The sequence below is a fragment of the Anomalospiza imberbis genome, chromosome 1 (genome assembly GCF_031753505.1).
Source record: "Anomalospiza imberbis isolate Cuckoo-Finch-1a 21T00152 chromosome 1, ASM3175350v1, whole genome shotgun sequence".
In the NCBI taxonomy this organism is placed as follows: Eukaryota; Metazoa; Chordata; class Aves; order Passeriformes; family Viduidae; genus Anomalospiza; species Anomalospiza imberbis.
The window spans coordinates 72,992,136-73,007,105 of record NC_089681.1 but is presented as its reverse complement, the minus strand read 5'-3'; the positions used below and the strand labels follow the sequence as shown (position 1 = coordinate 73,007,105).

At 43.6% G+C, this 14,970-nt stretch overlaps 1 protein-coding gene and 1 long non-coding RNA gene across 8 annotated transcripts in view; one reads left to right on the top strand and one right to left on the bottom strand.

The window, feature by feature from the left end:
• Positions 1 to 14,970, top strand: part of CTNND2 (catenin delta 2) — a 638,637-nt gene that overhangs the window by 353,089 nt on the left and 270,578 nt on the right. For 6 of the 7 annotated variants that reach the window (XM_068196795.1, XM_068196789.1, XM_068196805.1 and 3 more), the window contains 2 exons: positions 4,718 to 4,890; positions 13,736 to 14,303. In XM_068196795.1, coding sequence (XP_068052896.1) covers positions 4,718 to 4,890; positions 13,736 to 14,303 — 741 coding nt within the window. The remainder of the gene's footprint in view (positions 1 to 4,717; positions 4,891 to 13,735; positions 14,304 to 14,970) is intronic. The other variant, XM_068196800.1, reaches the window with a different exon arrangement.
• LOC137477633 (uncharacterized) lies at positions 11,225 to 13,910 on the bottom strand. Its single transcript, XR_011001112.1, has 2 exons — positions 13,713 to 13,910; positions 11,225 to 13,327 (listed from the first exon to the last, which is right to left on the bottom strand). It is a non-coding gene; the product is annotated as an uncharacterized lncRNA (long non-coding RNA).

The window sequence follows — 14,970 nt, the reverse complement described above, 5'->3', positions numbered from 1 at the left end:
TACCATTGCTCTATACTAGTAAGTCTTGAAATACAAAAAATAATAGCCATATAATAACCAGCATAACTGGCAGTAAGAGGGGTGGGTAATATAAACTAAGGAAAAGCGCTTCCCAGAAAGCCCCCTCTCCTCACTGCCTGAATGGAAGAGTCATTTTCCTCTAACCCTGTCAATGCCCGCCAGCACCTGGGCCTCCAAACCACAGAAGAAATTCCTGTTTCCTTTCTCTGATTCCCAGAAAAGTCCTCTGCTTTCCATCACCTCTGAAGTTTATTTGTGGGTTGGCTCCCTGATTTAAGCATATCCTCCATCTACATCTGTTCTCTTCTTGCCTGGTCTTCTCTGTGCTCCAGCAGCTTTCCCCCATTTAAGTGCACTTTGTGTCCCAAGCAAGACACCACCCTCTCCCTCTCCTTCCAGCTCCTTTCTGAGCTGGGTTACAGAGGTCAAGGTGAGCAACATAGGGAGGCTTGCTTACTGCTCTGCTCAAGGTTAAGAGGAAGAGGAAGGTATTGTCTGCAGTATCTGTCCTCCAAACTGGAGACAAGTTAAAGAGTTGATTGTTCTACCCTGCTCCATCATTTGAAGTCAGCCCACAGAGCTGTCTCTTGCAGTATGATGGCTCTGACTAAGTTTCCTGAATTTTCACTCTTACCTCTACTGTTTTAATAAAGGAGGAGAGTGGCACAAACTGAATCAGTGAAAAATTGGTACTATCAACCCTGAATAATCCAACATCAATATTCTTTCACAAGGATTTTTTTTTAATGTGGTGGTGAAAGCATAAGGGAGAACAGGTATTTATATCTTCCCCATACACTCAAATAGAAACCAAACAACACAAAATTTTAAAGCGATACTACAGATCATCAATATCTGCTACACTAAATCTTATGAAGCCTGAAGTGTTTGTTTTAAATGGAACAATTGCAGTAATTATGTCTCATTAAGGGAACCGCTAAGACTGAATTGTGCTAGCAGTTAACTAGTGATTTCCAGTGCATAGCTGAAAATAGAAAATTTCCAGCTGCCTTAACTCTTCATAAAGCAAATGAAAAACAGTTGGATGAACTAAATTCTAGCCTGGAAGAAATGATAGATTATTGTCAAGAGCCATCAGTGTACAGGACACATACTTCTCTTCTGAGTGAACTGCAGGCTCTTTAGAAGGTTTGGTTTTACCTTCAGATTGAAATCTCAATGTTAATGAGAAAAGCAATCCATCTTTTCCCTATCAGACAAGGCGGGACTGCTTGTAGTCCCTGAAAAACGAACTCGTGTTTTTTCATGGTCACTTTGATTGATCTCAAATGTATCTTCTAGTTTGGATCCTTGATTTAGGGCTTTGCTGTTTACTCTATTCTACAATTGGCTGGGCTTATTTAAAATTCTAGGCTTATTTAAAATATCTGTCTCTCTGAAATTACTATGTAATTATTGAAATGTGTGTATGTTTAATTGTTCATTACTGCTTGTTAAGGTAAAAAATAAAAACTGCTAAATAAAACCAGTATTTTAGTGAACTTCAAATTATGTGTGCCAAACTTTTTACATTATTTTTTTCAAGGGCTTGGGTAAGTTTCTTTAAGTGCATGGAAGTGTTTAAACTAAATGGTGCAGGGAACCCATGTATCTGTTTCTAGCTGGCAATGTAAATCCCCTAGTGAGCCACAGTAATATGAAAGCAGCACTTGAAAGCCAGATGCAATGAAAATTTAAACATATTGCATTCATAGCATGTGATAGTTTAATCATTATTTAAGCTTTAGAAATGTCACAGCATAATTACTTTCAGAATGAGTACAAACACTTTCATGCACAAAAATTGCTTTCTTCTTGCAACTTTTGCTTCTCATGGGAAAGTTACGCCTTTGTGAAATTTCTGAACTTGATCTTGTTCATCACTTGATCATAGAAAAATTCTCAGTGAAAATTCAAAATCCAAAAGATTGAAATAAACCCTACAGATCTTTTTAGAACTAAGCATGTATTTTCCTTATGCTCTTAAAATAATAAAAAAAAAGTGAAAGTATTTCTTTCATTAAAGAAGAAATTTTGCAACAAAACCAGTTAAATGGAAAATGCTAAATAAACCTTATTTGCAGAGCCAGGGAATGGAAAGTACCAAAGGCTGAATTTATAAGCACCCATAGAGGATTAAATTCAGCTCTCCTATGAATGTGATACATTTTTACTGGTCTCACAGCATACACAGAGCTCTACCTCCTTCTGTACTTGTAATGAAAATACAGGGACCAGAACTTACATTCTAAATTTGTCCTGTATCTGAATGTTCTGATGAATGCAGTTGATTTTGCAGTATAAATTGTGTTGATACGTAAAATAGTGTCAAAATCCCAGTCTACATTTAGATGCAAACACTTCCTCTTTACATAGGCTACTACAATTTGTTTATAATATGAGCAGTTCAGGTTGGATTTGGAAAATAGCAGTTATAATGGTTCTGCAATTTCTGAGAATTAGGCCAGAGGAAAAAAATACTCTCTGTGTAATTTGGGGGTGGGGTTGTTTGCAAGTTTTCTAAGTGGAAATCTTTTTGGAACAGATTTAGATCCTCATAGCAAAGATTTAAAGGTCATAAAAAAAACTTCTTTTGTATCAGGAATGTACTGGAAGTTATTTCTGGTAAATTCATTGGAACGTTTCCATTGTGAGTCTGTTTAAAACTGAACTTACCACATGTTCTGTAGGAGCAAAATCACTGTAATCATTTCGCATCTCTTAAGGCTTTTGTCACCTTCTGTGCTCTCATGAGCTTGTTAATGCTAACCAGAAGATGAACCTGTCATCCCTGTGGAGACACTGAGTGTGCTACAGATGACAGCTGTTGGGTTGAAGGTAACCTATGCAATGGCCAAGGTATAACTCTTTTTCCTCCTCTAGTATTTCACTTCCTGGGCCCAGACACTGAAAGAGACTAACATCAGTGAAGACAGAGAGAGGATTAAGTGTGTATTCTTTAATGTAGCTCTCTGTGTATCGTAGAATCATAGAATGACAGAATGTCTTGGGTCAGAAACAGTCTTTAGGATCATCTAAAGATCATTCCAACCTCCCAGCTGTGGACTGGGACATCTTCATCTAGACCAGGTTGCTCAGGGCTCCATCCCACCTGGCCTTGAACACTTACAGAGATGGGTTATCCACATCTTCTTTGGACAACTTGTGCCATTGCCTCACCACCACAGGGAAGAATTTCTTCCTAACAGCTGATTTAAAGCTACTTTGTCAATGTGAAGCCATTGTGCTGCCACTACATGCCCTTATAAAAAGTCTCTCTCCATCTTTCTTGTAGATTCCCTTCAGGTGGTGGAAAGCCACTGTTAGGTCACCCTAAAGCCTTTACTTTTCCAGACTGAACAATCTCAATTCTCTTAGCCTTTCCTCATAGGAGAGGTGCTCCATCTAACTTAGTGTCCCTCCTCTGGACTTGCTCCAACAGATGTTCTTCCTGTGCTGGGATCTCAGAGCTGGATGCAGCACTGCAGGTGGGGTCTCAGAAGAGCAGAGCAGAGGGGCAGAATCCCCTCCCTGGCCCTGCTGGCCATGCTGCTTTGGATGCAGCCCAGGACACGTTTGGCTCTCTGGGCTGTGAGTGCACATGGCTGGGTCATGTCCAAATCCTTCTGGGCATGGCTGCTCTGATCTATTCATCCCCCAACCAGGGTTGATACCACAGTTTACCCTTACCCAGGAGTAGCATCTTGCACTTGGTCTTGTTAAACCTCTCAAGATTCCCATGCTTGAATGGGAATCTCGTGATTCCCATTGAATTCCCATGCTCCCTGGACTTCTCATGCTTGTCCAGGTCCCTCTGGATGCCATCCCATCCTTCAGGCGTGGCAACTGCACCACTCAGCTTGGTGTCATCTGCAAATTTGCTGCAGGTGCACTTGATTCCTGTGTGGAAAAACTGCAAAATTTGCTATGTGCATGTAGTAAACTAAATCACTTGTACGTGAACCTAATGAAGATTACAACATGGTGCAGTTTCACAGAACTACTAAATAACTGTGGAAAGTGTTCATGGTCCTGACATGCCATTCCGTCTGGCAGCCCCAGTTTAGGCTCACTGCCTGAACTTGGCTCTCCTGCTATGCAGTGCTGTGGTGGGGAAGATAAGATAGCTGAAAAATAGTCGTCAAAGATTCACTGAGATCAGGGTGTGTCCTGAATGATGAGAAGAGCAATTAATATTTTAAAGGCTGCCATCCATCCCTACAGGCACCAAAGTATTACATCACTCTGTGTACAGGATAGTGGCAGTAATCAATAGATCTAATGTGCTGGGGGCTTAGGGAGGGACAAGTTAGCATTTCTCTGGCAGAGCAACTGGATATAATTAAGAGAAATAAACAAGGCTTATCCTTAGGGGGGGAAAGCCCTCATCAACTACTCTGAGTTGAAAAGCAGGACTTCTCTATCAAATAGTATGGTTGGATTTGTTCAGGCATAGAATTTCTTCACCAGTGAAAACCATACATTTCTTGCAAAGAAAGCAATGTGGTCTGTTGCTTAAACATGATGACTGAGTGGTAAGGAAACAAAGTAATGCATGTGTTTTTATTACTGAAAAGTCAAAATCTGAAAATCTGAAGCCAGATATATCTGATAATTTCAAGACTCACTTGACAGATAATACAGGTACACTCTTTCACTGAGGCTTTCTGACTGCTCTCAAATCCTGTCCCCACAGGGCCCAGCCTCCTCTCCCAGAGTGCACTCCAGCTCAATTCCAAACCTGAAGGATCCTTCCAGTACTCAGCCAGCTACCACAGCAACCAGACCCTTGCCCTGGGTGAAACAGCGTCCGCCCAGCTTCCGTCCCGCAGCAGTCAGGCCAGAGGTGCCATTCAGAGCTACAGCCAGGTATGTGTCCTAAGCAATCATGGTCTCTCACACCTGGAATTGTGTGGAGTAGCTCCCAGGAAAGAGCTGTTTGGTGCTTCCCACACCTATTTCTGCCTTTACTTTGTGTCTTGTTCAACACACCTGCAGCAGGGTGGAGTTATCATCTAGATTTTTGTAAATCTCCGATGGGTTGACTTGCATAGTAATGAAGTAATCCTAATTAACAAGGAGATATACATGCCAGATTAACTTACTTGCTTGCATATATATTTTGGTAATAGCATGTTCAAGCATTTAATTTTCAAAGCAAATTTCTGTGCCTGTGCTGATTAGGAGTCCATCCTAAAATCTAGGACCTGCCAGCATTGCCACATTACTGAAAGCAGTAAGTGCCAGGAAAAAGAAACAAAGCCAGGCTGACACCAGATGTGAAACGTGCCTGGGATACCCTGCATCACATGGTGCTATGGCCTCATCTCAAGTGTAGGAAATACTTTTTTTCACCACATATTGTAGGACAGTTGCCTCTACATTTGAAACATTTTGAAAGATTGTCTCAGATATTCATGAAAACTTTGTAAAGCCCTCTACCTGTCTAAAGCATCTCTTCTGGCTCTGACATGTAACCCTCTCACCTTCTGTGCTTTTCACTGTGACGTCAAAGCCTCTCAGTAGAAAGTTAAGCTTCAGTTTAGACAACAATTTCAAGACGCGTTCATGCCTGTGTAGCTAAACAAAGTCTAACTGGGTTGTGTCGGTCAGCACAGGTTATTTTCTCTGTTTAGATGCTAAACATCCTAGCAAAGCAGATCATCTCAGTGTGATACCAGGACATTTTGCAGTTCAGGATTCTGTAGAAGAAAGTAGTTATTTGAATTTCAAAGCCTTAAATTGCTAAGAGATTTCAAGTATTAGAGTCATTGCACAGTTTGTGAGATACTGAGAGACATACAATATTCTATTCTCTCAATTTTCTCAGCAAAGCTCCCTATTCTCTAAGACTGAAAAATGAAATAAAGCACAGTTAAATTAATTTTCAAATTTGGTATGTACTTTTTTGGATTGTTTTTAATAGACTCTTTTACACTGAAAAAGACCTCTAAGAACAGAATCCAAACCATTAACCCTGCATTGGCCATCACAGAATCATGTCCCCAACAGCCACATCTGTATGTCTTCTAAATATCCTCAGGCTTGGTGACTTGACAACCCTTTCAATTAAAAATGCTTCCTGATGTCCAACCTGAACCTCACATGGTGCAGCTTGAGGCCATTTCCTCTTGTCCTGTTGGTCGTTGCCTGGGAGAAGAGGCCAACCTCCGCCCAGCTGGTCTCCTTTCTGGCAGTTGTAGAGAGCAGTGAGGTCTCCCCTAAGCCTCTCTTTTCTCCAGGCTAAACAACTCCAGCTCCGTCAGCTGCTCCTCATAAGAGAAGCTCCAGACTCTTCACCAGCTCTGCTGCCCTTCTCTGGACATGTTCCTGCACCTTAATGTCTTTCCTTGCATTGAGAGATCCAAAACTGCACACGTGATTAGAGGTGTGGCCTCACCAGTGCTGAGTACAGGATGATGATCACTGCCTTGGTCCTGATGGCCACACTATTGCTGGTCCAGCCCAGGATGCAATTGGTCTTCTTGGCCACCTGGGCACATGGGCTGGCTCATGTTCAGCCAGCTGTCAACCAGCCCCTCTGTGTCCTTTTCCAGTGGCAACTTTCCAGCCACTCTTCCCCCAGCCTGCAGAGCTTCATGAGGCTGTTGTAGCCAGAGTGCAGGACCCAGCACTTCACCTTGTTGAACATCATGCAACTGGCATTGGCCCATAGATCCTGCCTGTCCAGATCCCTCTGCAGAACCTGCCTACCCTCTAGCAGATTAACACTCCCAGCCAGCTTGGTTTTCTTCTGGAAACTCATTGAGGGTGCACTCCATCCCCCCAGGCCATTGACAAAGATATTAAAAAACACGGATCCCTGGGAAATTCCACTTGTGGCAGGCCACCCACTTGATACAACCTTTCACCACCATTCCCTAGGCCTGGTCACCCAGCCAGTTTTTTATCTAGTGAAGTGTGCACCCAGCCATGCCATGGGCTGCCAGTTTTACCAAGTGAATCTTGTGGAAAATAGCATCATCTGGAGTTGTGCTTTTTGAAAAGCATCATACCCTGGGGGTTAGCCTGAAAGACTGTGATGCAGTCTTTAAGGAGGCTGGAAAAATAAAAATATAGAAATGGAGCAGGTTATGAAAGCAACAGTAACAAAAACAAAGTAGAAGTGAGAGGGCAAGGAGAAAGAATCTCTTTTTTTAAAGGGTAGGAAGGAAAATTGTGCAGATTTGTAAGGTTAGAAATAGTTATAGTCTTAATATAAATTCTATTATACTCATTGATAGAAAAATATGAATATATGGATGGGGAAAAATTAATGATCTAGATTTTTTTTTCATTGAAATTACACTGATCAGGCATTGCTTAGATCTCAGAAGCTCTCATGAACCATCAAATTCAGAGAGAACTGGTTTCCTTCAGAAAGGTAATTAGTAACTTAGAAAGGCAACATTTCCTGTCCTTTGTTTTTCTTGGTATGAGAGGACAGAAAATAGATTTTATTTTTACTTTCCTCTACATTGTAGAATAGATATTCCCACAGGAAAATAATTCAGAGAACTTAATAATTTTTCACACTATGATGCTGCAAAGGATGCCTGACAACTTCAGATGAATTAAAATATATTTTGAAAACACTAACAAACTGCCATATAAACTATTAATTAATACCATTAGAAGTATATGAAAGGAGTTTTAAAAGAGGTAAACAGGAAGAGGAAAATTCAAAAGTCAAAATTAAAAAATTCTGAATATGACCATTGCTGATCCCACAATTACAGAGAAAAAAAGAAGTCAATCCTAAGAATTGCTTTGTTATACCTATTATAATTAAAATAAGCCTCAGGAGCTGAAGCTTCTCAGATTGTGATAATTTCCTTTGGTATTTGTGTGCAAGGAATATAGCTGTCTCTCAACATGAGTGATAGTCCAAATGCTTGCAAAAAAATGTAAATAGTCCCAAGGCCAGCTGTGACAGCAAGAACAATTTGTGAAAATGCAATTGTATAAAAAAGAGAAACTAATTAGTCTTGGGACTTCCTGTATAGTGTTGCAAAGTGCAATCTAACATTTTTGTCAATTTGCTAGAGTTCATTATAGATCATAGAGTTTTTCCAGTGCTTTTGCCTACTTTGCCTACTTAGGAACACAAAACTTTTATCTTCTAAATACCAGTGGGATAGGATTTCTTAGCAAAAACTGCTCCTCTGGCAGGGAATTACTCTGCTTTCCCACTGAAAACTGCTTTTCAAACTCAGTGTCCAACTTAGTGCAACCTTGAGAATGATCATCTTGTGATGATATCAAAGGAGTATAAAGCATAGCATGTAAAAAAGAGTGGTTTTCTGCATGCTCTGCCATGTGTTTGCAAGGGACAGGAAAGGAAGTTTACATTCTGGGTGAGGACGTGTTTAGCTGTTGGTAATGTTGCAGTCTTTTCAGAGACTGTGGCAGCAACACAGGTAAATCCCTACTGTGTATAATCCTTTGCACCTGATGCTTTTGGTCTGAATAAGCTGGCACAGAATTGGAAAACCTTAAAAAGAAAAAAGTAAATGGAAATTAAAGGTGATTAAAAAGTCTTGAAAACCCATTTTACAGTTAGCGTTCTAACTTGTCTCCTTTTTCCTATAAAACAAGTCATAAGTTTTCCATTCATCAGACCACCACACCTCACTAGCAAATTAGTGCTAGAATGTGTTAAGTTTTTAAGCAGAAACTGTATATTGGTCACAAGGTAACAGGCTGCTTGATAACCTACCCAGACAAAAGTCAAAATAAAAATTTCCTTTCTGGTAGGTACGGCCGATGACAATGGCCAGATTCCAAATATAAACATAAGAACTTTTTTGTCATAAAGGAAACAAGATGAAATCTTAAGATAAATTACCCTTACTATGGCACTCGGAGAACAATTCACTAGTAGAGATTATGGCAGTGGAAATCTGCGATCCTGCTTTGATTCTACCATAGGTAATGACTGTAGCATTCACTGCTGCTTTAAAACCAGAGATGGACCATCTCTGGACACTTTGAAAAGATCTCGCACAATTCTGTTTCTGGATGTAGAAGGCTACAATTACCTACCTTCATCTATATGTATGACCTTTGAGAGCAGGATCAGATAGGCTGACAAATTTTCCTAATAGTGTTGGAATTTTGGAATGGAACAAAAGCAGGAGAAAGAGATGGAATAGGCCATATTTGAGGGATCCAGAGGTATAGTCAGGCATCTGTCACTGTATTAGAGCATTTGAACATAGGTACCATCTTCCTAGTCAGGTCAGGAACTTACAAATTACATTAAAGCAGTCCTGCAGAAGAAAGGCCCTTCTATAGGTCCTGGCCAAAGACTGAAGGGTGCATTCCAAGACTAGAGAATGTTATGCAATTTCCATTACTTCTTCTACCCTTTGTAAGAGTGTTGATTGAGGTGTTAGACCACAGCAGAGTGATGCCTTGAGTGAAGCTTTATAGAAGGTTCTTTGGGCTTACAGGAAAAAAAGTAGGCCTCAACAGACTGGCAGGTCTAGCAGTCTCTGAAAAAGCTCAGAACATCACTGAGACTGTGAAATGGAGCTGCACCCATGAAATGTCTCTAGAAAACCCTAGTCAGGATGAATGAGTTTTCTGCCTAAAGCTACCAACCCACACCAATATTTAAAAGCCAAAGGGGCCTGGAGGTAGGTTTTCTACACAACTTGGAAAATCCTCCCTAAAATCAACAGAAAGGGTCTCCTCATGGACCACAGTATACTGTATATGACTATGTTAGTATTCATCAGATGTGACTTGAGATTCTAAAGGCAAAGAGATCCAGAGAACAAAATGAGTTGAAAACTGGCACTGGCATTTACTGCTAAACTAAAGTTCATCCAGACCTAAGATGAGCATGTAGAATTACTCAAACCTCTGGGAGCAATCTCCAAGAATCAATATATTGACTGATAATTAGTAGCAGACCCCAAAGTTTCACTTAAAGTTGTCTTGCCATTTTGTAATTTCTTACCCATGAAAAATTTTCTGCAGAATAAATCAGTCAACACAGTTATTTGCCCCTCACAATTCTACTCCATGGAACAGAAATCTTATATTGTAGTCTTTTATTTACTCTTTCTTGGTTAAAGTTCCAATTTAAACTATCAATTGGATTGTAAACAAACAATCAAGCAAACAAACAAAACCCCCCAAAACAACCAAACAATGACATCAAAAAAATCCCCACACAAGAAAGAACAACCAAACAACCAAAAAAAAAAAAAAAAAAAAAAAAACCAACCCCCAAAAAACTAGTTTCCTGGAATTCAGGACATTAAATGCTTGAATGAACAGGCAAAAAACAGTTAAGAGTGTTCTCTAGTCTCCTATAATCTAACTGGATACCCCCAATAATTTTCTGTATGAAGAGCTAAGGATACTCTTTTGAATCAGTAGAAAATGATCTTCTTAGTAACATTAAATGGGAAAATATTTTTATAGCTGTGTCAATGTTCTCATGTTTTTTTCACACATTCCTGTTTCTAAAAAGGATATGCCAAAATCCATATATTGAATCCAAATAAGCAAGGCTACTTTTCATTCGGATAGATACTCATAGGGCTGTAGTAAGAAAGTCCTTGATTTTTATTCACATCTATGAAATAGGATGATGATAGAAAATATAATTACTGAGAAGCAAACTTGCTTAGTTTATTAGCTTAAACACTGTTCTGTTAGCAGGTTGACAAAAATAATGGATAAATGGAAAAAATAAGGGAAAAATACCACTGTATTTTATTCTTCCGTATGAAGTATGTCACATTGCAGGGTGAACAATGACATGTCTTTATGTGTGTCTTAAGCCACAGACAGGGAGAAACACAATGAAAAACTAAACCACATTTTGTCTCTGAAAAGGTGTGTGGAGAATGTTACTGCACACTTGGCCCTTTGAAAAATCCTAAGAACCTCACGGTACATTTAAGACAGGTCTGAGATTAGTCACATCCTAGAAAATGTTGCATGCTAGTGTTGTCATTGCAATCTGTTCATCCATAAGTTCTCTCCTTCACACAGAGCAAATGCTTAGATTTTTAGGAAGTACTATATACTGCATTTTTAATTAAGCATTTAATTATTGTGTCCCACCACTACACCTTGTTCCTTTCAACAAATCATCATGAAATGGGATTTTTGGGGTTTTTTTTGAATTAGTGCTTGCAGAATGCCCCCAGCTTTATAGAGATTTATTAGGAATATGGGATAATACTGGTTTACTTTAAATTAATTACTCTAAATCCTTGACACATTAAGCAGTGTAGAAGTAGATTAGAGAAAGAAATTTTGTATACATGATGACAGTGCTTGCCTAAAACCCTTAGGATCAGCAGCAAACTATTAAAGTTACCAATGCATTATCAGTGCGCTGAAGAAGTAACTGCTGCACTGGTAACATTGCAAAAGACTGTATTTTGGAACACTGCTTATTAAAATATTAAATTATTATTATTATTATTAGTCCAAAAAGTAAAATTTATTAACAATTATCAATTGATAATGTAGCTAGTTTGAATGACATTTTGTTAAGTGCAAAATTTGCTCTGCCCATATTGTCTTAAGTCATGCCAACCTGTTTTTGTTTAATGAAAGTTGTTATCATATAGTCTAAACCTGGAAAATGAAAACTGTACTCCTGTCAAATACATTATTGGACAGTCAGCTGAAGATTAGTCCTTCTTTCCAGTTTAAAGCATATACGGTAAGTAGCTCAGCATGAAAGTAGCTTTTAAAACTGCACTGATGTTCCCACAGTTTCCCTTCCTGGTTTTTCTTAGGAGCCTTTCAAATGAGCAACTTGAGCTTGTTGACCATTTTTGAGACTGTCAATGCTTGTACTTGAAGCTGTGGTGTTTGTTACTTGCTGCTGCAATCCAAACAGTCCAGCTCAAAAGAGAGCAGCTACTTCCATCTGTGAGCTCACCTGGCAGTCACCATACAGAGCACCTGGAGTGGAACAGTTTACATTTCACTTATGTGTAAAGCCATTGCTCTGTGAGGTGCAAAACCTCAAAGCCAGGAAGGTTTGGGTCTGGCAGTGCTCTCTTAAGAAGCCTTGAACAATGTCAGTGCTGGTAGCTTCTTCCATGCTACTAACAACTGGGAGCAAAGCTCCAGGAGGAGCTTCTCCAAAGCCTTGTTTCTTGTCTCTGTCTAGGAAAATACATATTCTTCCTCCAGACACAAAGCATTTAAGATGAGGGGCAGGCTCCAAAAGTAAAAAAAAAGACAGAAACATTTCCAGTGGGCATACATAGGAAGAAGTACAGATTTCTGGCATTTTGAATCTTGTTTATTTTCTGCTCTGATTAATTACATTGTCCTCAGCTCCTGACCAAATCCTTTATTGAATATCCTAGCGCAAATAAATCAAATTTCGTACCAGGAACATGGTGCTTTTGCCCACTTATTTTTTTGTAGGATGCTACTGGAAAACCACATTGCTATTCAATGTGTAACAATGCTACTGTTGGCATTCACAACAGCTCTTTGAATTGAGTCACAAAATTCGTTATTCACATTTTAAAGCTTCTTGTGGCTAAGGAAATCAGTAGCTGAGAGGCGTATGTGTGTGTTTGGGCAAAGCACCGGTCAGACGGATTCAAACTATGCTGTAAACTCCGAGGGATCCAGAGTACTTTCTGAGGTTTCAAGTAAATCCCCTGCCTAACCAGAAGGAAAATAGTATCTGAATCCAACAGTGCATCTTCCAACAGAGCGCTGAGCTCTCACTCACTGCGGGGTGCAGTTATGAGAGGATTTTAACGTTACCAGACTCACAGATGATCTCTTGAGCCTAAGATCCCCGATAAAACAAACGGGGAGCCGCCTGTGTGTGAGGGTGAGCTCCATCCTCTGCGGCTTCAGAAGCGGCTCAGGCACAGAACCGCAATATCTCATAGGCAGCATCTCCCGAGGATTTTCTCTCGCTCCCTCTTCCCAGCCCCCCTCAATTACTGGTCTTAGAGGGAACTCAGCGCTGCCTCGCTCGCGGCTAGCGGGTCGGTGCAGGGAGCTTCTCTCCCTCCTCCTCCATGCAGATTCCCGGCTGGATGCGGCCCATGGAAGCGCCCGGCCCAGGCAGCTCCTCCCGTACCCCCCGCCCCCTTCGTGCCGTGTAACTAAGCTCGAGGCGGCCGCTTGCCGTTCTGCCAGGGGGCTTGGCGTGCACCGGCCCGGGCTTCCCCTCCCTCCGCCCCTTCACCCAAGTCGGGGCCGCGGGGGGCAACGAGCTCCTAGTGCGGTGCCTCGCCTCGTAGGGACACAGATTGCTGGACACCGAGGAAAGTTACTCGATTAAAGGCTTTGGCCGCTCTTCTCTAATGTATGCAGAATAAAGGGGCGCGGGTGTATTTATCTGTGTATATGTACGTACGTAAGTATTTGAGCCGGGGCTAAAACCCTGCCTGGTTTAGGGGTTGGCAGGAGAGCGCGTTCCGGAACCGGCGCCCCGGAGCGCTGTGCCCTACGGCCGGGTGCCGGCTTCAGCCCTCGGGAGGAGTTTCGACGCCTCTCGGCCCGAACCGGCGGCTGTTTTTTCCCCTGAAGGGCCGGGAATGCTTTAGCAGATTACCAACTCCCGTAATCCCGCGGGCGCCGGGTGCCTGGTTCGAGGTCAGCGAGGGGGCTGCGTGCGGCCGGAGGGCCCGCACCGCCCCGCGCAGGGCCGGGGGAGCCGGGCGCCCGCCGCCGCTGACGCCTCTGCCTTTCCTTCCCGCAGCAGGGCCCGGGGGGCCGCGGCGCCCACCCGGGCGGCCCGGAGCCGCCGCCGCCGCCCGCCGCCCCGCAGCCGCGGGAGCCCTTCGCGCCCAGCCACGGCAGCGCCTTCCACCTGCCCGAGCCCCAGCACGCCGCCGCGCTCTACTACGCCAGCTCCACGCTGCCGGCGCAGCGGGTGAGCTCCCCGCTGCCCGCCCAGCCCGGCGGCTCCCCCACCAAGCTGCCGCGGGCCGGCTCCGCCGCCGAGGGCGCCGCCTACGCCACCGCGCAGCGCCTCTCCTCCCCGAAGCAGTCCCCCAGCCGCCTGGCCAAGTCCTACAGCACCAGCTCGCCCATCAACATCGTCGTCTCCTCGGCGGGACTGTCGCCGTCCCCCATCCGAGTGACCTCCCCGCCCACCGTCCAGTCTAACATTTCCTCCTCTCCTATCCACCAGTTAAGCTCCACCATCGGCACTTACGCCACCCTGTCGCCTACCAAGCGGCTTGTTCACGCTGCCGATCAGTACAGCAAGCACTCCCAGGAGCTGTACGCCACCGCCACCCTGCAGAGACCCGGCTCCCTCGCAGGTAACACCGCGACCGGCAGCGCCTCGGGTCCGCGGCTGCGGCGGGGGACGGGGCTGCGCGGTGCCGCCGCGCCCGCGGAGGGAGGCGGCGAAGGGCGAGGGACGGCGAGAGGCGGGGGGGCAGGGCCGCCGGTCGAGGACGGGAGGGAAGGAGTGGGGGCGTTTGACAGAAGAACGGCACTTGGGAGAATTGCGGGTGGGTTTCAACCCAAGTCGTGCCCGGAGAGGCTGCCTGCCACTGCTTGAGCAAAGTACCTGAGTTCTCCCGTCTCGTCCCGCCTTCCCGGCGCCGGGCAGGTGTGCGTGCTGCCGCGGGGTGCGGGGCTTGCCGCGCTCCCCGCCGGGACCCGCGGTGCGGGTGGGGGGTTTGTTACTATGGCGAATCTCTTCTCTGCCGCCATCAGAACCTCTGAGCCTTTTGCAGGGAATCGCTCTTCCCCGGATTTACAGGCGGCTCAGGCGTACTTGACAAGTTTGGGGTTACTTAGCAGGAAGTCCCGGTGTACCGAGTCGTGCCGAGTAAGAGGTAGCGGTGATTTGGCTCCGAGTGCTCTTTGGGGAACAGGCTGTTACAGCTGATTTAATGTCTCTGTAAACGCAGACTTTGAGCAGATCTAAGAAGTGAGATACTGGTGCGCTGTTCTCTAAACCATCTCTTTGCTAAACTG